Here is a 25,368-nt window from a genome sequence, read left to right as displayed (position 1 = left end):
TGCTCAAATAATACACCTAAGGAACCAGAATATTCATACACACAAAGCTAACAATGTTCTGTAACTATGATAATTTAACTGGCTCTTTAAGTATAACATATAAGCCTTATAATAAATTCTCAAAACTTCTTGATCTGAAAACAGCGAAAGAAACTCTCAAGCTGAGGATGAAATACATAATAATCTACAATGAGAAAAAACAACAACACTAGCGCCACAACAGGTGTCGTGACAAGTGAGTCTGACTTTCTACTCTATGTCTCCATGAACAAATAAGATTAAAGGCTATAAAAGTATACCTTGCTTTAACAATAGCTGTTTGATTTTTTTTTGTTTTTTGAATTTCGCGCAAAGCTACTCGAGGACTATCTGCGCTAGCTGTCCCTAATTTTGGAGTGTAAGACTAGAGGGAAGGCAGCTAGTCATCATCACTCCCCGCCAACTCTTGGGCTACTCTTTTACCAACAAATAGTGGGATTGACCGTCACATTATAATGCCCCCACGGCTGAAAGGGCGATCATGTTTGTTGCGACTGGGATTCGAACCCGCGACACTCGGATTACGAGTCGAACGCCTTAACAATATCTATATTATAATAAATAATTTGAGTCTCATACTAGTTGAAATGGAAAATTAAAAAAAAATATTTCCTTTATAGAACTAAGAACTTTAAACTTACATATTTCATGCCTTTTAGTATGCATACATTTTCGGTAATTTTTAATAATAACATTTTATGATCTAAAATAACATTTCCCACAAATATCATACCTAAAAATCATAAGTTCAACAAATTTTCATAAACAAATACATTACTTAAACAAAAATAAGTTAACAATTTATAGCTTGTAGGCGTTGACAATTAAAAAATATAGATGTTTTAAAAATAAAATATAATTTTAAGGGTGAAATTTTATTTTCATATTTTGGAAAAAATATTCGGATCCACATGAAGTTACTCATCATCACTTGGTAAAGGTGGCGGTGGTCTGGTTGGTCGGCTTCCTAATTAACAATAATAAAATATTAATAACTGTAGCACACGTAGAACATAGCATGTTAATTTAGCATTTAGATTACAGAAAAAAAAAAAAGCTCAAACTCATCAAAACTTTTTAATAATAACAAATGTTGAAAAGCAGTTAAAACGAATTAATAACAGGACGATAAAAATGTAGGGTTTCTAAACTTACAACAGAAAATCGGAAGGTAGTTTTAGAAACGTTTCACTTACAACGCCAGAAACCGGATTACGATACCTGTGATTGGAACAGCACAGACAGTCCACTATCTTAAAGCAGCAAAGTGTAAGTTCTATACGTAACGTCACTGATGAAATTGACCAATGTGCTGTCGATGACACACGTAGTAAGTTCCAGACACGTGAATTTATATGCAAAAACGGCTCGTTTGGGTTGAGAAAATATTTTACATAGAAGAGCGAACAACGTTTCGACCTTCTTCGGTCATCTTCAGGTTCACAATAAAAGAGGTAACTGACCGGAAGCTGACCACATGTTTGAAAGGGGTTGTGTAACTGAGTGTCGGACGTGAATTTAAAAATCGAAAAGTTACTAAATAATGTTAATAAAAGAAAAACAATGCTGGGAGATTTAGCATGTTATTCTTTTACATTACAGGCTGTTGACTGAAAGTAAAAATACTACACCAAAGACATCCCAGTCTGTAAAGTGACACATATTAATTAAAAGACGATTCGGTCATTTCTTTTCTCATGGAAACATAATGGAAACCCGGCATGGCCAGACGCTAAATTAGGGACGGCTAGCGCAGATAGAACTCGTGTAGCTTTGCACGAAATTAAAAAAGAAAAAAAACAAACTTAATGGAAAATTTGGTGTAAGTTTTCTGTAGAACACATAAAGATAACAAATCTTGCAAGTTATTCCTGGAAGTTTTCGGTGATTTCGAATAATTTCTATAAGCAATAACAAATAGAAAATTTCAGGTTGTATTCATTTTCAATAGTTTATAGCTATTTCAAACTTACGCAACACTAATATAACGGCCCAGCATGGCCAAGTGTGTTAAGGCGTTCAAATACCGGTCGCACCAAACATGATCGCCCTTTCAGCCGTGGGGGCGTTATAATGTGACGGTCAATCCCACTATTCGTTGGTAAAAGAGTAGCCCAAGAGTTGGCGGTGGGTGGTGATGACTAGCTGCCTTCCCTCTAGTCTTACACTGCTAAATTAGGAATGGCTAGCGCAGATAGCCCTCGAGTAGCTTTGCGCGAAATTAAAAACAAACAAACAAATACTAATATAACTGATTTACAACGCTAAAATCAGGGATTCGATTCCTCTCGGTGGACTCAGCAGATAGCCCAATGTGGCTTTATTATAAGAAAACACACACGCACACTAATATAAAGACTACGGCTTTGTTTTATTCTTACGTTTACCTTAGTTCAAGAAGAGAAAACAATAATTACCTGAAGCAGGTATCAATGGTAAGTCGTCTTTAGGATTGCGTTTAACGGGCTTAAGGCTTGGGCTTGGTGTTTCATTAAACGGGGTTGGGGGAAGGGCATCTCGCGGGTTTCGATGAGCAGATGGTCTTTTCCACTGACTCGATTTAGAGTTCGTTTTAATACGTGTTGAAACCTACGTATAATAAAAGATAATTATAAAGACGTTGATAATACATAGCAAACATTTTATTAACGACACCTACATACACTTTTCAAGTGAACAAATAATCTTTATCTCAGTTTTTATTTGTAGATTTTAAAATAATATTCATGTAAAAAGTTTCTAAAGATGTGGTATTAAGAAAAAAATACTTGTATTTTCTGTTATTAGTTAGTAAAGTGAACATAAAATAAATTGTAAAAGCAAAATATATTGAAACCGATCCGATAGATTTATCTTATAATCAGATATATTAAACTGCTCTCTGTGTTCATAAATCTCGCCAAAATGTAACGAAAACGAAGAAAGAAAAATAAATAAACGTTGTTTAAGTAATTCTCGAATCTCCACACCTAGCAACCGCCTAAAAACTTCGAATTATTGCTATACCGTAGTATCACATTACGTTATGTCACAGGCTGACCCACGTTTGATACTCGAGTTATTCCTATGTGTAGTACATGGTTTTCATTGTAACTGTTTCCTTCAACAGTTTGTGAAATAACCTATTTATTCTGTTATATCTTTCATTCCTATTTTCAGTGTAACTTCTATATCCGTATTTGTTTTTCTGGTCAAGAAAGACAATTATTTTGCTTATTTCTGAAAAGAACGATCACACACAAGCAATTTTGTGGAGCGTACAGTTATAATTATGAAATACACTTTAGTTATAATTAACACACATTTATATGTGATTCGAAGATGTAAAGAAGACAAGCTCAGATGGATGTCAGCATATATGTGCCCCCCATAACTCATCACTAAGTTTATGAATCTGGGGGTTGATTCCTAACTGTGTAAACAACAGATAGCCCAATGCGGCTTTACTCTAAAACAAATAGCGCATACATGTGTGTCATAGCCTCGTTTCCAAAACAACTTCAATTAACTTTATTTTAATTGGATAAAGAGGAAGTCTTTCTTTCTTTACATTGTTTGTGTGCACTCGTTGTGTAAGATAAAGGTGAGAAGAGCAATAACATAGTATAAAACCAACTGAAAATATTTCTTGGTAATTCTGGATTGGAAATTTAGGCAATATAAAGTTTACTAAGGGAAAACATAATTACTTATCTTAATCCACAAGAAAAGTCAAGTGTTACTATTTTTCTATAATTGGCAGTTCTTGATGTCCAATCATCAGTGTTATGGTACAGTAACACCTTATTAAGAAAGTGGTTTCCACACAACGGTCCTTAAATGGTTTCTAGGCGTAAGACAATAGTGATGTCAAAGCTCACCTAAGCACCACTACGCCACCTAAGATTCAAACTAGGTCCCTACCCTTCAAAGAATAAAAAATAGGGTAAAAATAAGCTATTCAGTTTACATACGAAATTGTCTTTCATAGTAAAACTCTCAGAATGTCAGACTCAAGAGCACTTGTTACAGCTCTAAGGTGTGAATTTTGGTATGTCAAACATCATGTGACAGATACATTCTTACAATTACACTGTGTATTTAAAACGTACACGAAGGTTTGTGGTTCTTAGTTATTCTTGTTGACAGGTCAGACATTGTCCACAGTAATATAATGCTGCTGGCAGGATACTGTTGCTAAAACTGAAGATGAGGGTAAGAAAGTGTCATAATGAAACCCTTGCTGTTAATTTTTCCTTGCTACTTAATTTTAAGGAAGTTCTGTTGCATGTTTTCTGTCGGTATTATATGCATTTCCAAGGTATTACTAACTTAAATAATCTCAAATAGTCAGTGCTCTGTATGTTTTCTTTATTTAAAATCGAGTCTGTTTGTTTGTTTGCTTTTGAATTTCACAAAAGCTACACGAGGGCTATCTGCGCTAGCCGACCATAATTTTGCAGTGTAAGACTAGAAGGAAGGCAGCTAGACATCACCACCCACCGCCAACTCTTGGGCTACTCTTTTACCAACGAATAGGGGTTTTGACCGTCACATTATAACGCCCCCCACGGCTGAAAAGGGGAGCATGTTTGGTGTGAGGGGGATTAGAATCCGTGATCCTCAGATTACGAGTGAGCGCCTGAACCACCTGGCCATGCTGGACCTAAAATTAAGTCACAAAAATAAAGTTTTGAATATGATATATTTACGCTGATGGTGACTTCATATGTCTAACAAATTTGATAGGGCCCGGCACTACAAAATATAGCACTAAGCCACTGCTAGCAGGGGTGTGGTGGGGTGAACATATTCAAAATATTATTTTTAAAACTTTCTTGACAATATGAAAGTAGCAATGAAAGTTGATAATCCAAAGTGACTATCATTTCAGTTTTTTCATTAAATAATTATGTTGGGGATCCTCAGTAAGAGTATCAAATGTTTTGGAAAACGTCAAAGCAAAAAAGTGAAAATGGCTGTGTTGGAGAATTTATTAATGTCATTCTATGACAAAAATTAACGAATCTAAGTCAGATGAGTTATTAGAGTAGATCGAATAGCTCGAGGTTTGTAAAATGTAACGATCAAATGATTCATGTTATAGATAAGAGTTCATTTTCATTCTTATTATCCATACTAACCACTTGCTATTCTCTCCATGTGTGTCATTCAAAATTAAACTTCCAGTTTTATTACTTTGTTTTATTTCTGAGTTGGAGGGGGGAGAAGTTTAGTAAGGTTTGCTCTTAAATAATAAAAGTTACGTTCCACGGTTTGTTGAATTTCTGACAAAACTATTCGAGAGCTCTCTGAGCTACCTGTCCCTAAATTTTGGTAGTTAGATAAGAGGCCAGCTAATCAACAACATCAACTACGACCTCACATTACAACTCCCCTTCGACTAAAAGGGCCAACAGATTTGAAGGCAAGTTACGATTCGACAATTCACAGATTGCGAGTTGAGTGCCCTACCTAGGCTATACCTAGTTCTATGTTAAAAGGATCCAATGACAGTGAAGAATTGTGTGAATCACATAGTGTAAGCTGAGTTTTGCATGGTTTTTAAGATTAAATCGTTTGATTGCTTTAGACTATTGTTTCTTGTGTTTGATTTGAAACAATTTGTTATAGCAAAATTTACAATAACAGTATATTGCTAATATGAATATATTACCTTCACCTATATTTTATTATGATGAAATAAAACTTCAGATTTCTCTCTTCTTGTCAGCTTGCATTTTTTGCTTTCGTTAATTGTCTTATTATGCATTTTAACCACATCTTTCAGCGAGTTGATAGGTACAGCATCTATTTATGGTTTGTTTATTTGTAATTAAGCAAAAAGCTACACAACGGGCTGCGTGTGTTCTGCCAACCACGGGTATCAAAACCTCAATTCTAGTGTTGATAATCCGCAGACATATCACTGTGCCACTCAGGGGCCCTGCTTATGGGATATCATATATGATTTTCGAGGCCATTCACACAGTAATTGTCACAGTAATAGATTCAGGTGTCATTTGTCAAAGGCAACAAGAATGATTACACCTAAACTACTCAAATTCAATGAGTTAGTAGCTTAACACTGCCAGGTGGTTAGGGCGCTAAACTGGCAATCTGAGGGTCGCGGGTTCGAATCTCTGTTACATCGAACATGCTCGCCCCTTCAGCCGTGGGGGCGTTATAATGTGACAGTCAATACCACTATTTGTTGGTAAAAGAGTATCCCAAGAGTTGGAAGTGGCTGGTGATGACTAGCTGTCTTCCCTCTAGTCTGACACTGCTAAATTAGGGACGGCTAGCGCAGATAGCCCTCGTGTAGCCTTGCACGAAATTAAAAAAAAATTAACACTATTAGGTGGTTAAGGCGCTCGACTCGAAATCTCAGTTGAGGACTGAAATTGTCGTCACCCAATATGCTCACCCTTTCAGCTGTAGGAGCGTTATAATGTGACAGCCATTCACAATATTAATTGGCAAAGGAGTAGTCTAAGAGTTGACAGTGGGTGGTGTTGGCTAACTGCCTTTTCTTTAGTCCATCACTGCTAAAATAGATAGCCCTCATGTAGCTTTGAGCGAAATTCAAACCAAACCAAACTATTGTCTAGCTTTGTACTTAACGACGAACAAGTCGTATTAATAAACTTCCAATGATAAATCAACGTAGAAAATGAAATTTTAAATAATTTTACGTATCTACGATAAAAAAGACCGTTGTATAAACGAAAGACAACAGCCACGCTTTCTGTTAAATATCAATTTTTTTATAATCAAAACAGCTAGGGCAAAGCGCGGGCCACTGGTCAGTGCGTTTAATGTGAATCCGAGTTCTCATTACCACCAAAGAAACTAGCAGTTCGTATTGTAGGGCCGTAGGTGCGTTTTAAGATTGACGGTCAAATTCAATTAATAGCATCCCACCTTTTCCTGTAATCTATCACTTCAAAATTAGAGACGGCTAGTGAAAATAATCTTCAAATATTTCAACAAATAACGATCACAACAAAACACCCAAATATTACAAGAACCTTATTAAAGAATGCGTGCTGTCATACGAGTAGTGCTTCCTGTGTAGTTTACTTCGATTCCACGTAAATTAATGCATCGAACCGCATCCTAGTATTTGTAAAAAAAATAATAAAGGGGGTTAAAATGGTAGCTTAACAATGTTGCATTTTCCGTGCAATATGGGTGTTCTGCAAAGTACAGACGGGCCCTCTAATTAGATGTTCGGAAAATATCAGACGATATTGTATCGATCTTTCCAATCTATATACAAGCTATTATAAAAGAAACACTTGGCATCGAGGGATATATGTTTAGTCACACACGATAAACAATTCAGTACAACGAAGCTTGTGTGAAGTGTGTCTTCCCTCTGTAAATTAAACTAAAACCTGAGAACTGGCATGGCCAGGTGGTAAAGGCACTCGACTCGTAATCTGAGGGCAAGGGTTCGAATCCTCGTCGCACCAAATATGCTCGCCCTTTTAGCAGTGTGGGCGTTATAAGTTATGGTAAATCCCACTATTCGTTGCTAAAAGAGTAGCCCAAGAGATGGCAGTGGGTGGTGATGACTACCTGTTTTCCCTCTAATCTTACACTGCTAAATTAGGGACGGCTAGCACAGATAGCCCTCGTGTAGCTTTGCGCAAAATTCAAACCAAACCATTTACTAAAAGCTAAACTCACGTTAAGCTTGCTCTTAAATTGAAGTGAAAGTAATGTTGAATTCACTGATATACAAATCCAAAGTTCAACAATAAAACTGCTAAATATCGCACGTACAAGTTTCCCCAGATCAAAACAAAGAATCTAAAGTTTAAAAATAACAAGATAAAACTCTAAAAAGATATTATCCTTCACCGAATTTGTTTTCTCTACTTTAACCACTGTAGACTGTTAAAATCAGGTCTGTACAGGGATGTACCTCACATCCAATATCTGTAACTAATAAGAGTCAAGCTCTACGAGTAACAACGCCTGACCTACATTCGCTTACCCAATAGGAACGATAGCATTCTATTTTCTGAATATCGTTAGCTATTTTTTGTTTGTTTTTCTGCAAGGAAGTTGGTTAACTGTCAATTATCGAAACCATACCTTACACGCTCTTAAAACAGGTATAGTTAAAGACGTTAAATCTTAGCTAAAAAAGTAGGAGGCACGTTGAGCTGTTTTGTTCTAAAACAACAAAATTTAAAAAACAATTAACCAAAATAAGTTTAAAATCACCATATTTTAGTGATTGTGTGTGTGTTTACATAAGCATTTATCAACCTAAAAAGCAGTGTATAAGGACAATCGTATTTAATTATTAACATAATATGAAACATCCAGTACATATCTTACCTCAAGATACTATTAGTGTTCACATGTCAGTAAACCTTAAGTGAAATGAGAAACATAGACGTTCCACGACTGTAAATTGGCTCGGGTTAAAAATACATATTTTAGCGTTAGCTAACATTGAGTACAATATCTTATTCATTTATAAAGTTTTGACTAATATTTCACTGCTTTATTCTGTGTTAACCTACATTTTCTTAGCTCTTTTAACTGGTAAGTGTTAAAGCTCATTACATACTCGCATTAAAAGTATGTTTCAAATGAAATACAAAAATTATATTTCGTTCTAAGACTCTCAATTCTGAGCTGATACGGAATGCAGTTAATTTACAGCACCCACCGTCAACTGTTGCATGAACGATTAACGAGCTCTTACAGACACTATCATAGAGCACATACAGCCTCAAAATGTAGATCACGAACCGTAAGCCCTCGAATCCGCAGTTCGTTGATACTAGGCCTTACTCGGTATATGGAAGTAGACAACATAAACAGAATATAGTGACATAACAACTTTTATTCTCACTTGAGACGATAAGGATCCGTCCGGGCGAACAGCAAACTTTCGATAGGCAAAGCCAATTGGAGTTTTTGATTCCTGTCTAAACTGATCGGCTAGAGAACCAAATCTGATCTTCAAATCTATGTTGTATGCATAGACCACATCTGTGATGATATACACTTGATGGACGCCTTGTAGGGCTACATTATTTAGACAGATATTAGACGGTTAAAGGTATAATAGCTCTAATTAGAAATACATAAAATATCAATAGTAAATACAAACTGGAAGGTTTAAGTTTTACTTGAAGTTGACACATGCGGGATATCTGTTTACATAACGTTTTTAGGAGTATATCGTTAATATCATTTCTCTGACTAAAGTTAAAAAAATAAAATATTTTATATTATGATTATTTTACGTAAGTAAGTTGTTTACTTGAAGAAAAATAAAGTTAGGTGACAGCACACACTTTTTTGTTTTTGTGTATGCCTATTTACCTTGTAGGGTCGTGTCCAATGTGAACGTTTTCTCGATGTCGACTTCTACAGAATAGTGACGACACCCTCTTATAGTCAGATCAATTTCTTTCATTAATCCGTTTTTCATGTTCGAAACTTGGTACCGGTATTTTTGGTTAAACTGAAAGAACAATACAGATATGAAACAATCTACTTCGTGGTTATAAATGAAAAGATGTAATAACACTTATTGTTAAAGACGTGTTTCACAAAAGGCTAAGGTGATCTCTGCAGTAAATTATTGTTTCATCACGGCTGATTTTCATAAGTATTCTTAGTATTTCACGATTGTAAAATAATGTCTCGTGGCATCTAATTTATTACCACTGAATGCTGAATAAAAGCTAGATGTTCTTCCGCGGGTTTTTGTGTTGTTTCATGAGTGAATAAAAACCCAAATTAAGAGTAATAAATATTTATTCTTTCTCTCTTTTAAAGTTCATATGCCATGTTGTGTTGTACCATACAGGGTGAATAATTCTTCTCGTGATTTATGGCATGAGCACGTTTTATTGACTTCGGGCCAGTATAAATTGCAACATTAAGCGTCCCTTATGTTACGTCATTTAGTGTCTTCTGACAGACTGACAAACAACACACTTTGTATAATGGTCCTCGAATCCACAGTTTGGGTAGAGCTTTAAGTAATGAAGTATAGATATGACACGTCTTATGAAACATTATCCATTATTTTACATTTACTATCTAAAAAAATAACAACTATTTGAATAAAAAATTTAATGTAAAAATATTTTGTATCAATAAATCACCTGGCTATGCCAGGTCTTGTTTAGTACGTTTATTTTAAATTGTGTCCTGTGAAAACCAAATGGTTGTTGCTCATAACATCGCTATTTGTCTAAGTGTATGAATCGTGCTCCCTAGTGGCTCAGCGGTATGTCTGCGGTCTTACAACGCTAAAAACCGGATTTCGATACCCGTGAGGGGCAGAGCACAGATAGCCAATTATGTATTTTGTGCTTAATTCAAAACAACAATGTATGCATTTGTATGGATTTTTGTTTATGGTGTCATTCAATATATAGCGCAGGGATTATGGCTACACAGATACTGGCATACACGCTATTTTCATTATAATAATAAATAAAATACAATTAACTGAAACGGTACTATAAGTTAAGCAGTGTCTGCACAAGAAATTAAGAAGCATGTTGTTTTTAACATTTAACTACAGTATGGAGCAGAAGTTGTTGCTGTTGGCCAGTTGTCTTCCTGTTATTGGTAGTTTAAAAATAGGTCCGGCATGGTTAGGTGGTTAATGCGCTCGACCCGTAATTTGAGGGTTGCAGGTTCGAATCCCCGTTACACCAAACATGCTCACTCTTTCAGCCATGGGGGATTTATAATGTGACGGCCAATCCCACTATTCGTTAGTAAAAGAGTAGTTCAAGAGTTGGCTGTGGGTGGTGCTGACTAGCTGCCTTTCCCTCTAGTATTATACTGCTAAATTAAAAACGACAAGCGCAGTAGTCCTCGTGTAGCTTTGCGCGAAATTCAAAAAGCAAACAAACTAGTTTGGAAATAGGGACGGCGTCACCTTATCTGAGAAACATGCTACAATGGGACTTACCAGTTGGAGAGAGACTATAGATTGTGTTAAAACTGCACTTACCTGTGAAATATAAGAATTAATTGGAAACTAACTACAGACAATGGAAAAGGCGCAGACTTATTAACAGGTAACTTTCACAACTAAACTGTGTGTTTGACAAAAATAAATCTCTTATTATGTTGACAATTACTTAACTTAATGTTTAAACCCAGCATTATGAGTTCATTAGAATGCTCGGTATGTTATTTGGTTGAAAGTATAAATAAATATAAAAACAGGTACATTTATACTGACCTCTTTGTCATCTTTCTTAATTCCTTTTAAGTCGTTTTGATTCCAATTCAATTCATCTTGGTTAATCAGAGAGTCCAAAGAACCAATTATAGCGTAGGATGATGGTACCAATTTCAGTTTTTCAAGCGTCTGTTAAGAAATATTTAAAATAAATTGCTTATACCAGTATTGTTACATAGATATCAAACAATTAACATAAATATTATTATTTCTATTCAATACTTCCGAAGGTTTAATTAAGAATAAAAAATATACCTTTCGTTTTTACTACGTAAGAAAAAATTTGGAAATATACTAATGTTTATGATGCTCTTTATAAATTTCTGATGATTTTACGGTACTTGTTTTGGTATAGTTTATGAAATGTTCGTGTTAAAGCGAAGCCACATTGGGCTATCTGTGGTGTCCACCGCGTAGAATCGAATCTTGGATTTTAACATTGTCAGTTCTTAAATTTACCGCTGTCCTACCTGGGAACTTTATAAATTGACGTCTAGTGTTCTAGTTATCTTACCATTATAACCTCTTAAGGACAAAGTTAATTTTACAAAGTTGTTTTTAGGGTACAATAGCGAAATTCCAAACAGTTTTTGAAATAAAATACACAATCATCTAACAGTTTCCTTCTGAATAGAGATTCTAAAATATTGCAAACAAAAATATTTTATTAAAAACAATACATCTGGTTGTAAATGTTATTTTTAAAACCAAAGGTGAAAATAGATAGTATATTATTTTAAAAATATGAATGAAATAATATAGTAAAAGCTTTGTTATCCAGCATCTACAATTCTACATATTCGGAAAGCTCCTTTACTAAACACAAAGCTACACAATGAATCATCTGTGCTATGCCCCGTATGGGTATTGAAACTCAGTTTCTAGCGTGTAACTGCAGAGACATACCGCTGTGTAAGCCGGAAGTTTGAAAAAAACGGCAATTAACAGAGTTTTGATGTCACGATATATGTTAAAGACACGTGTGGTTTTCAACTGAATAACTATCGTTTGATAAGCTGAAAACATTAGAGCATGCCTAATGGAATAATAATTGCATTGTAGAATATACTTACCAGATTGAAAGACACTTCCAGCACAACAAATGTTGTTATTAAAATAAGAGTGGTCATGTATAAGTGTGTCTTTTTCTTCATTAAAAAAAGAATTTGTGGTAGTGTATTTGATTACAAACGCTGTTCATGTAAATTACTGCAGTGACGTAGAAGCACAATGGCTGAAATAAGTGCATGCGACAAAAAATAGAAATATAATTAGGCCCTGTGTTCACTGAAATGTAAATATTTTGACCGATTTATAGCAAAAGGGTTAATATTACAAGTATAACAACAAATCATTTACTTCTAGCAGGTAGATGCGTCATGTTACACAGTAAAATTTAGTATAAGAATTATATACATGGTTATGGGCCTTGGAAAGGATCAGATGTCAGTCTAGTTTCTCAATTATGCTCTATTTAAGGGATAAGTTCAACTAATGTATATGCTTCAGGCCCGGCATGGCCAGGTGGGTTAAGGCGTTCGAGGGTCGCGGGTTCGAATCCCGGTCGCATCAAACATGCTCGCCTTTTCAGCCGTGGGGGCGTTATAACGTGACGGTCAATCCCACTATTCGTTGGTAAAAGAGTAGCCAAGAGTTGGCGGTGGGTGGTGATGATTAGCTGCCTTCCCTCTAGTCTTACACTACTAAATTAGGGTCGGCTAGCGCAGATAGCCCTCGTGTAGCTTTGTGCGAAATTCAAGAACGAACAAACAAACAATATGCCTCAATATGCTTCATATAAAAAGTATATTGATGTGGAAACGCCTATATTTTCTAATACTTGCCATTTTTTCTGTTTTACGAGGCTGATGAGCCTAGAGTTGTAGCTCCATCAGTCCCAGTCTTAATTCGCCCTGCATTTGGCAGGGCTCTGGCACCATAATATTTAATATTACACACGTGTTTTAGGATATTAACGAGGTGTTAAATGTTTCTTGTAAAACACTTTCGAAACCAGAATTTTCATCTGTTCCACATCGTTCGAGTTTGGCAAATGCTGGATAATAAAGCTTTTACTGTAGTCTGTTTCCAATTAAATGATTTTAAAAAATGAAATATGAATTTAATTAATTAAAATAAATAAAGGTACAATTTGAAAGTTATCAATAATTTAACTAAAATGCTTTGAAAAATATTTTGAATCAATCTGCGTCTCGTAGTGAGTTGTTATTGTTGCAGAGTTCTTTATTTTGAAGGTGATAGCGGGTGTGGTGCAGTCTCAGTATATATTTCCTGCATTCTTCGCTGTACAGCGTTCTTTATTACCAGTGAAACTCGATTCCTCAGAGTAAATAATAGGTCAGCGTTGATTCACTGCCTTCCCTTTAGTTATTAGTTTAAAATTACGGACGACAGCAGATAGCTTTACGATAAATAAATACAAAGTCGCGTGGCTCAAAAAAACAACAAAATAAACGAAAGTTGAAATTTTGAGTGAAAGCTGTTATTCTATAAAACTGGAAGTAGGCCAAACAGAAACTGTGATGTGATGAAATATTGTCTTCGATACTTGAGTTTGATATTTAGCCGTAACGTTAAATTTATAAATTATAGTAATAATTTAGACTGCATTTAAAGTCTGTACAGACATAGTCTTAACTCCCATAACACTTCATTTAAGTTGGCGAAATATTACTGGAACGTTCCAAATTATAGTATTTCTCAATCATCAAACATAAAGAAGCAGTAGCACAACTGACTTTCTACACATATGAAAGTAAGTTTATAGAGAAATGGTAGCCAACTGTTTCAATATTTATATTGATCTTACCTTCTGAAGTAATTATAATTGTTTGTTTGTTTGTTTTGAATTTCGCGCAAAGCTATTCGAGGGCTATCTGCGCTAGCTGTCCCTAATTTAGCAGTGTAAGACTAGAGGGAAGGCAGCTAGTCATCACCACCCACCGCCAACTCTTGGCTACTCTTTTACCAACGAATAGTGGGATTGACCGTCACGTTATAACGCCCCCACGGCTGAAAAGGCGAGCATGTTTGATGCGACCGGGATTCGAACCCGCGACCCTCGGATTACGAGTCGAACGCCTTAACACGCTTGGCCATGCCAGGCCGATTGTCATAATGACTAAATTTGACTCAGTGACTTGTCTTGCCATTATCTTAATGGTGAGCAAAAATTGGTAATTAAAAAAACCCAAAAGACAAACAACTTCGATAACCATTTGTTTGGTTATTATTATTAATTAAGGACTGAGACAATATAATAAAATTTGTGAACTTTCTTTGTCATCATAAACAGGTCAGGAAAAATAAATGTTACTTGCCTAGGCAAAGTCCAATCCTCCAATATCTTTTTTTTTTTTGTCGCTGTATTTCTGATTTTTCACCCAATTCTGTATTTCTTAATCGTTATACAATGTTTTATGTCAAATTGCATCTAACATTATATAACCAATGTTAAATGTAAAGAAAGTGCTGAAGTATTTATAAAAAATGAAAGAATTGTTTTAAAATTAGAAGGGTCACATTAAAAGATTTATTTTAACATATTGGTGTTTGTTTGTTTTTTATTTTGTACAATGATCTTTCCGCCGTTACATCTTTTCGTAGTTTTCGCTTTTGTAAAAGATTTTAAGTTATTTTTGTATTATTCTAGTTTTTATTATCATGAAGTAAACTTTCATATGTTTATTGTATATGTTTTTTACAAACTTACGCTTTCATATACACCGGTATCAGGTTCATATTATAGTTGAATTGCTCCGATTTTTTAAATTTTAAACATTATTTTTGTCCATTTCAAATTAATGAGTTTGAAAGCTTCACAAATGAAGACGAAAATTAAACAAAACGAATCTCAACGTCGCCATGGTTACCAATAGGATCTATAAATGTAGGCCTATATTAGACTTAGGCCTAACGACTTACATCTTAGGTGTATATAGAAATACGAAAAGTTTCGAGAAAGTTTTATAATTCAAATCTTGGATAAAGTTAATTGTTTAAGTGAATGGCAATGTAGATATTTTATTTCATACCTTATGTTTCTCAGAGAATGATATCAAATAAGTAAATATATAATACTAATACAGAGCTGATTCGAAATTTAATTAACAATAATAGTATGCTAACAGTTACTAATTATCTAGTTTGCAATTTCTACGACCACAGTATTTTATATTATAAAACATCTTAAACACAGAAGATTCGTATATCTAAATTACTGAAATACGCACCCTAACATCTTTCTTGAAAATGAATAACAAGTCAAAATAATTAGAGTCATTCAAGTAAGGTACCGTAACAAAACCGTCACCAAGAAGTTGCATTCCAACTTCCTCTCGTATCAAATCCCAACAAACTAATGCGTTAGGTTTTTCTCCTAACTTGTCGTAAAGTCGTGAATCCATTGATCACTTTTAACACTTAAAACGACATAAAAGCGATTATTATTTAAAACTATTCGTTTGTTGTTTACTAATTTGTGTAATTATTTTCATTCACACAAAACAGCACCAAACACTAACTTTAATTCCATTTTTTGAACAGATGCAGCCTTATAACTTAAAACATAGCACGAGATTCTAAATTACGTGACTCGTGATTTTACTATAGCACTGTTTTTATATCACTAAATAAGAACACTTAGTAACTGTTTGATCTTTTAATTTCTATCGTGGATATTGGTGTATAAAAGACATATTACTACTGGAAATAAACGACCTTATAACACCAAAAAGAAATTATTACACCTTTTGGTCAGATGACTGGTTATTGCATATGTCTTCTATAATTTATTACCCAAAAGAAACATTCATTGTATATTTTTTAAACGACTAGTTTCGTATAATCTAACCTCTATAACCAGTATGTGTCACGTCACATCACTCTTGATTTCTTGAAATGGGAGGAGTCATAAAGGCCAAAATGCATTGATCCAAATGTAATAATTTGATTATTGTCTGCTTATTACGAGGTTAATGACGGAATGAAAAGGGGCTGTGAAACCTTATAAGAATAGTGAATGTCGAGATAATAAGCCTAAAGTAAAGACGTAGTGTGGGGGTCACCTGGCCTAGAGCCAAGTGCGTAAGATTTATCATGGAATTTATTTTGTTTAGAATTGAGCACAAAGCTACACAATGGTCTCTCTGTGCTCTGCTCACAACGGGTATCAAAACCCGATTGCTAGAGGTGTGAGTCCGAAGACACACCACTGATTAACTAAGATCGTTTCTGAATTTAGTCGTTTTCTGTTATAACACCAATATTGTAAAAAAAAAAAACCTCTTTAATTTAAAATCTTATTCATTTCATTCATTGAAAATATAAAATGAAATGAATAAGATTTTAAATTAAAGAGGTTTTTTTTTTATAATATTGGTGTTATAACAGAAAACGACTAAATTCAGAAACGATCTTAGTTAATCAGTGGTGTGTCTTCGGACTCACACCTCTAGCAATCGGGTTTTGATACCCGTTGTGAGCAGAGCACAGAGAGACCATTGTGTAGCTTTGTGCTCAATTAACTTCTAATTTATAGAAAAGTGAATGCGTTTTGGTAACACTACATTTCAACAATGCTTTTTATGTGTATAATAACCTAATGTTGTTGTTAATTTGATTATTATCATTAATTATTTTATATATACTGCACATATTCTTTTCATGAATATCTTAATTTTAATAGGCTCACAAAGGAATTTACCGATGTTTGACTACCTCGGCTGCACTTTTCTGCCTCTTTCTTGATCAAGCTTAATTTCACGCAATATACTTATTTCAGTTAGATGTAAATATGAGGTTGAGGTTTGCTATGAAGTGATGGTGGTACTATGATACTTTCCCCGTCATTTTTTGACGGGCTGTACTCTAAGTCTGTTTTTGAATAAGGAATTTTTAGGCTACTAAAGTAATAGTCTGAAATGTTTTCTGTTAATCTAATTTGGCGATTAATCCATTTAGTCCTGCTTTTACAACAACTATTTTAGGGTTTAATGACTGCGCCAACAAGAATAAGTATAGAATATGAGAATAAACATTATATGAAAGTTGTTACATTAAAGTATCTCAACGACGGTATTATAGACAGCATTTTTTCATTTGGAAAGTTAATATATTTGTGCATATTTTTAAAATTGTCTTATTAGAGCAAAAAGTATTAAACACATCAACAAATTTGCATGAACTAATATGATTGTTATAAATGCTGTTTTCATGCAATATGCAAGCAGTATTTTAAATAATAAACCAAAAATAATGCTAATATTAAGTTTTTTTTAAAAAAACCTTCCTTTGCCAAATAAAATAGAAAAAAAACAGTAATGGGAAACTAAACACTTAACAGTAAGTTTAAAACAAACTACCCTGAAAATATCATTTTATTAACATTATGTTAACTAGCAGAAACACCGCCCTACAGGCGGCTGTTCGTGCTAGTAATTACTAATCGTAGTATTTATAACTCATTTAGAAATAATTTAGAAAAGTGAACGTTTTTCTAAAAAAAGGATTTTTCAGAGAAGTACTGCATGGGAATAGTGTTCGGAATGTTCTAATATAAACTGTAATGTTTTTTTATACATTAAAAGTGGTATCCTTCATTCAAAGAAATAATCGTTGTTTTGTTTTTTTCAAATAACTTCAGTTTTTAGTACTGTATTTACAAACTGCACTAATATAGATATAATCAGATCCGCAGGTACTGCTCTAGTGAGGAGAGTGCTTTCATTTAAACTTGTGTTCTGTAATAAACAAATGGTTGTTACACAAACCGTTTTTTTTAATTGTCTGAATCTTAAATATCCAAAGCGTAATGTTTATGGATATTTTTAGTGGCGCCATTAAATAGATAACGCCACATTTCCCAGGAGTTTTAATAACATACATATATACATACTACATCCATTAAAGTAAGGCTAGGTGTGGCCCTAGTGGTTAGCATTTTGGGCTGAAGGTTGGTTTTGGGGTTTAAGATATTATATTGTTGTGGGTGCCTTATGAAAGAGACAACTAATCGAATTATTCAATCCAAGAAGTTGAATGAAGTAACTGTAACTGCTTTCCCTCTGACCAATAGCTCATCAATAGGTACGGCTATACAAGAATGTTTAATTAATCCGAAAAGGTATACCAACATATTGGAAAAAAAAATCTTAACAATTATATCACGTACAAAAAACTATGCCAGTGGTCAACGTGCCAGACAATTATTAATATTCAAGTCCTTTGCTTGCATTCCACTACTGCAAGAAATCTCGCTCCATATTTTGGTGCCCCGAGTGCTTTATAAGAGTGATTGTCAAATTCCACTATTCTCAGACAAAAGTAGCTCAATAAGTTTCAATAGGTACTGTTAATTAGTTATCTGTCTCCTCGTCTATTAGTTCAAAATGAGGGATGTTAGCGAGAGACATGCACTATCCGTGCAAAACTACTTAAGGGTTAGTTTATTCTCTAACACATGTAAAGTTAGAGAAATAAATATAATGTATAGCAGTGTAAAATATATCGTGTTTTATTGAAAATGTCGGCAAGTAAAACAAAAAGGTATGGGGAGATTGACAAGATTTATTCTCTTGTGCCTTTGGAAAATCTTAATAATGTATTTGAGAGAAAACTGTTTTTATCTAAGTGCATATTTTGGGGACAGCTACCATACATATTAATCTCTTCTATTCTCTTATTTAAGTTTAAAAACCAAAATAATTGTTATTTGTGTAGCTTATAGCTCTAGTATTTCGCCTTTATAGCATGAATCAGTCGAGGTTATTTTGTCACAATATGGTTGTATTGGTTGTTAATTTCAGCATGGAGTGCTGCTAGTTTAGAATTATACATGGATAAATGTAGGATTTTTTTTTCCCAAAGAGTTAATCTATAGTTTTGACAAAGGCAAAACCTAATGTTGAATAGTTTTGTTTCTTGGGATTAGATTTGGTTGTCCGACCATTAGGTATACAGCTTTGTTTGCATTTCGATTTCTGTTTGTCTTGCATTTAATTTTCATTCAATTAATTGTGCATTATTTCACATTCTGCTTTTTTGTTTGTTTTCACTTTTAAATTTTCAGTCACTTTGACTAGTTTATACTGCATTTATTAAAAATCAATGTAGATGTATCTGTTTCAGCTTAGTTCATTATATTTCATTTTTAATCCGTTGATAAAGAATATTTTTTTGCATTTGAGTCTCATTGACTGTTTCCCTTCACTGATCAGTTGTATCATTTTTAATCATTTCACCAAATTCTAAAACCTCTTCTTATAGTACTGGTCAAATACTTAAAATATCACATTGTCCTTTTTTCTGGTGCTGCGACGAGAAGTTAGTTTGTGCAGAAGTGACAATTAATTTATTTCTAATTTTTCTTTTATCTTCTTTCTCTCTCTCATGCTCCTCTATGAGCTATTTTCCAAAGATACATCTCTGTAGGTTATACGTACTCATAACGCTAATCTTCATATAAGTTTGGATGTGGAATGTTCTCCGGCACATCTACAAGTTAAACAGGGTATCAGGATCTGACCAAAACTCAACCATAATTCAGATTATCATGGGTCACTGATAATGTCAATTGTTATTGTGTTGACCACAAGGAAAAGAGGTGGGGCAGCTGAGAGATTTCAAGTGGCTGAAAAAAGAGTAGTATGATGGCCTCCTATCTTAATCAGTTTATTCCTTGCCTTCTTTAGGGTCACCTTTGGGTCAGAGATCCTAGGGAAATTTCCCAAGCCTCTTCACTATTTTGGTGGGTCTGGAAAGAAGACAATGGTTGCTTATCTTGGCTGTTTTGAAATTCCATAAAAATTATCTATAGTAAGTTATAACTATTAATATCCAGCAACACAGGGCCTTGATGTCTGATGCTGGGTGGATAAAATCATTGAAACAAGAGGGAAAACAAAAATAGTGGATTAATTCTACCAATTTGGACTTTCACGTTATAAGACGTTATGTTTATATGAACCAGCAAAGGGTGTTGACCACCAGCATGGTGTTCTACACCTCTTCTATAGCAGTCCAACACTTCAACCTTTTGTTTAATAAAATGTAAAGAAGTAAAGTAAGCATATACTTGGACAGAATGTATTGCTGTAATCAAGACATTATACGGGAATAATTGTGGTGAAATATGTTTTGCTTTTGTCATTTAAAAGGTTAGCAAAAACACTAACAATTCTTTCTTACTTGATTTATTAAGTAGCTATTTGGAGTACCCGATCAGAGTAACAATCAGTACGAGATTACTGCCGAGATTGGATGTTCTGCTACTCTACACTATGAGATACTTGGAATCCATCTATCTCTGCAGTTAGAATACCAGAATAGAAGAGTTATACCAATGTCTTGGTTTAGTAGTAATTTTTTGATGTAGTGGTTTCACCATTAACACATCCCGGTAGCATTTGCATCATATAATGAGAAGATCACGTGTTAACTTCGTACAGCATGAATGAATACTCAGAGTTTTTTTAGTTTGATTCTCTAGCTATGTTTATAGTAGGATGCACAGAGAAATAAGTAGGCTAAGCTTTTACTGCAGTTATGATCAATTAGATCATTGGTGGGTAGATATACTTTCTCTATAAACTTTATAAGATAACTAAGGTTTAGTATACTATGATTATTATTTTACATGCTTTACAGGAAATAAATGAAACAAGAGAGCTTGTATATGTTTTCTGACAAACTAGGGTAAAACTAGTCCACGATCAGGTCTGCCCATAGTGTTTGTTTGAATTTCGCGCAAAGCTACACGAGGGCTATCTGTGCTAGCCGTCTCCAATTTAGTAGTGTAAGACTAGAGGGAAGGAAGCTAGTCATCACCACCCACCGCCAACTCTTGGGTTACTCTTTTACCAACGAATAGTGGGGTTGACCGTCACTTATAACGCCTCCACGGCTGAAAGGGCGAGAATGTTTGGTACGACGGGGATTCGAACCCGCGACCCTCAGATTATCTCGAACGCCTTAACCCACCTGGCCATGCCGAGCCAACATGAAGTGAAGAAGCAATGTTAGTTGAGCATGTTCAACAGCAACTGTAGCTCAGTATGTTTCTATGATAATATAAAGACGTAAAGTCGAGAACGTAATACATGCACAAACCACAATAATGTTATTTGACCTCTCAAAATATTATCATTGTTAAATAAACCAATGCGACTAGTGAATACAGACTTTGTACTCACAGAAATAATGACTGGCTTGCAGCGAGAGGAAAAGCTTGATTTTCTGTCATTTTGGTGCAGCTGATAGTTGTTACAGATCTTGGTATCTTTAGCTTGAATGTCATGAAAAAGTTACCCGCTAATGTAGCTTGTTCAACAGATAAATTTATAAAATGTTGACCACAAGAACAGTCACTTATACAAGTGAGTGTAAAGAATATAATTTCCATATAAGGGTGCAGTAGTAGATAATACGTATAAATATTAAAAGCAAAACTTTCAAAAATACCACTGATGATCGCAAAAATGGAACGTTAAAGTTAGGTGTCGACTTTAGGCAGATGAACAGGGTATCATGCATCATTGTCTGCACACTATTTTCCACAAACAAACAAGCAGCATTTATAACATTTGAAATCGTTCATTAAAGATTGTGCAGGTAAAAATGGTTAACCAATCTTTATAAAAACAATTGCATATACTAGTTTGCCACTGAAAAAGAAAGGTCGACCTTTTGAAAGCGCTCGAGTTATGGCATTTTTATTCATTTACGATGATGTGCTATATTGCCTTGGATACTTGGTTTGGTTTGTTTTGAATTTCGCGCAAAATTACAGGAGAACTATCTGCGCTAACCGTTCCTAATTTTGCAGTGTAAGACTAGAGGGAAGGCAGCTAGTCACAACCACCCACCGCCAACTCTTGGACTACTCTTTTACCAACGAATAGTGGGATTGACCTACATTATGACGTTCTCACAGCTGAAAGGGCGAGCATGTTTGGTGTGACAGTGATTCGAACCTGCGACCCTAAGATTACTTGGATACAAGCCCTAATGCTTTGTATATTGGATTCATAGGAAATTTCTGATCATTCAATAGTGCTATTTCTCAAACGATAACCTTATGACTAAATATATGTTACAGCTTTTTTCTAGGAATAATATTATCAGAGTAAGATTGTTAAATGATTCAATGCTAAAATGCACAAAATACCTTTAAGTAATGAATATCATTTTACGGTCCTGTCGTTTATGCTACAAAGTTTGTACTAAAAATTAATAAAATTCACGGGCTATTTGTTTCTTCTTATATTAAATGTTATTTAATTTAATAACTACGAATTCTGTTTCTCAGAACGGCTAAGATTGTCGTTAGAGGACGCGATTAACGTGTAAGGAACATTGGTAATGTTAATATCACTAGTAGAATTAATATTATTGTTAAACAAAAAAAAAACAACGAAAAAACGTTAGTACTGTCGATATTAAACGCGTATATGTTGTTTTGTTGGAAATCTTTAAAAATATTCGGTTTATCAAGTGCTGTTTTACCGTGGTGAATAAATTGATTTATACGGATATTGAGATAATCTGTTATTCATATCGGAAGAATATGTTAATTGAAAATCCCGACGCGTTGAAAGGATGGTTAACAGCGCATTTGGAACCCCTGTAAGTGACGTTAATGATTAATATAAACTTGTGTCAGAGTGTTTTGTTTTACAAACTCTCTTATACTTTTATGTATGTATGTCTTGAACAAGATTACGTTGTAGCGTGACGATACCTAAGAAACATAAATCAAGTTGTACATGTACTATATATTTATAAGTAATATGTAAATAATTTCAGGACAACTTAAATAGGGAACTTGTTGGTTCATCTACTGATTTAGATCGTTTCATTCACCAAACTGTAAAAATAAACGATGGAAGCTAGCCCTTATTATTCAAATATTTATCAAGCCTTAGTCACGAATAAACTGGATTTGCTAAATCCATTCCAAAATTCAAACACCCTATATTAATAAGTTATCAAAATAAAACTGTCTCTCCTAAATATGACACCTTTGCCAAAAGTTCAGATTTGTGTCCCATATTCCTACCATTTTCACCATTAAATATTAAGAGAGAAAATGGTACATAATACAGTTGATTCTATTAACAATCTTAAAGACCTCAATCAGATCCCTTATAATTCTTTATTCAAGTGAAAATAATTTCAAAGATCTTAACTTGTCCTTGTATGACAAACATTCTCTCCCAGGTATCATCTTAGTAGCTCTTCTTTGAACCCTTTTCAACAATTCAATGCCATTCCTTAGGTTAAGAAACCAAAACTGAACACAACACTCCAAATGTGACCTATATAATGAAATTGTAACCTCTATACTTGTATTCAGTATTTCTGTAGATACAACTTAAAATCTTATTTGCCCTACCACTACCAATAGCACACTGCTTGGATGACTAAAGACTGATCGACTATTACATCAAGATCCCTTTCTTTCATAACACTGTTAAGGTTATTGTCATCCAAATAATATTTACAATACAAATTATAACCCATATGCAATCCAAGTACTTTTGTAAAGCAACAACATTCTTCTTTGTAACAATATATAACCTGGATTGCTTCGTAAAATCATATCTGAAGAAGGTAGACCAACTTTCTGTTAAAATACACACTATGTTCCATCATAAATCAAATTTTTACCTTGGTGTTATAAACATTGTTTTCCAACCTGTTGTTATTCTCCTTATAGCTAGCAACACCCCAAACCATAATAGCATAATCAAATTTATATGATGTATTGATCTTTCTGTTGACATAAAGCAAAATGAGCAAAGTTCTCAACACACTGACATGTATGAAAAATTGTTTGGCTCATTGAACAGAGAAGTGAATAAACAGAAGAAAGCAGTTTATTCATTCAAACTGGATTAATATTACAGCTGATAAAGAATATAGTCCTGAACAGTTTTTAAAACTTTGTCTTCCTCATGATTTATTTGACTTCAAAATTTCTCAGTTTATAAGCTTGAAATTAAAATTTATAAAAATTGGATCCTTATTTACACCCAGTGCCATGTTTAGTAATTTTGTGACCTTCCCACAAAAATTACCTTGTTACAAAATTACATCAAGAAATTGCTATGATTTTTTTAACACAGTATGCATACCTTTATAAAATGTTGCAAGTTATCAGTAAACATTACAAGGCTTTTGAGTACCAAATATGAGATTTCGTATCAGGTTTTAAGTTTTTTTGAGTAATGATTTGCTCTTGCATTTTTTTTTTTTCAAATGTTGACTGTTCAACATGCAGAATAATTTTGATGTTAAGATTAAAAATACTTTTATGTATTAGAAAACTGTCAAATTTTGCATGTGAAATTTTTATAACCTGGTTTCACTATTGTATCTCTGTTATGGGTTTAGTTGATTTGACTGACCTTGTAACTACCATAAAATATTAGGAAACAGATATAAATTATGCTTTTCTCAGAATATAATGATTATATTTTTCAGTATTTAATTGCAGGGTTGTCATCTAGAGATCTGTTGGGGTTTCTTCTCTAGCAGTAGGTTATTAAAGAAGTAAATATTAAAATGTGAGGAAAAAGAGACAACAGCTGTAACGATTTTGGAAATAAACAAAATAAGAACATCCATATTGTTGGAGAATTTTCTGGTGCAGATGTATAATTTTTTTTAATATATATGTGTATATCAAATATATTTTCTTCCTTATGTAACAGTTTTATATATATATATCATGCCCTCCACCTTGCAGCTACAGAGTATATAGGTGCTTAAACACTGACACTGTTTACAGTTGAATTATATTTCCTTCAGTAAAGTTTCCTATTAATTTCATCAGTTTCATTGTGGTTTGTAACAAATCCTAACTACAAGCCTTCTCCCCTTCTAATCACTAACAGAAGCCCAAATAGATTCAACCTCATTGTTATTTGCTTTTATATTCTCAGCTTCAAGAGGATGTAATTTGCATTTTACATGTAAAATCACTCCTCCTATCTTCTTTTAGTACTGTGTTCCCATTAAGCAATATATAGTCCTGTATTTTAAATAGATTTCTATCATTAAAATTGTGTTCATTTAACCAGTTTTCA

At 33.9% G+C, this 25,368-nt stretch overlaps 1 protein-coding gene and 1 long non-coding RNA gene across 3 annotated transcripts in view; one reads left to right on the top strand and one right to left on the bottom strand.

The window, feature by feature from the left end:
- Nucleotides 1-603: 603 nt before the first annotated feature.
- Nucleotides 604-9,065, bottom strand: LOC143236029 (uncharacterized). The gene is made up of 3 exons (XR_013019429.1): nt 8,897-9,065; nt 2,457-2,628; nt 604-1,006 (listed from the first exon to the last, which is right to left on the bottom strand). It is a non-coding gene; the product is annotated as an uncharacterized LOC143236029 (long non-coding RNA).
- A 13,534-nt stretch (nt 9,066-22,599) lies between these two features.
- Nucleotides 22,600-25,368, top strand: part of LOC143244339 (RNA-binding protein 26-like) — a 112,539-nt gene continuing 109,770 nt past the window's right edge. For both annotated transcript variants that reach the window (XM_076488820.1, XM_076488818.1), the window contains exon 1: nt 22,600-22,903. In XM_076488820.1, the coding sequence (XP_076344935.1) occupies nt 22,845-22,903 (59 nt within the window). In that variant the 5' untranslated portion in view covers nt 22,600-22,844. The remainder of the gene's footprint in view (nt 22,904-25,368) is intronic.

The sequence above is a fragment of the Tachypleus tridentatus genome, chromosome 2 (genome assembly GCF_004210375.1).
Source record: "Tachypleus tridentatus isolate NWPU-2018 chromosome 2, ASM421037v1, whole genome shotgun sequence".
Taxonomy (NCBI): domain Eukaryota; kingdom Metazoa; phylum Arthropoda; class Merostomata; order Xiphosura; family Limulidae; genus Tachypleus; species Tachypleus tridentatus.
This window is presented reverse-complemented; position numbering and strand designations above follow the sequence as displayed.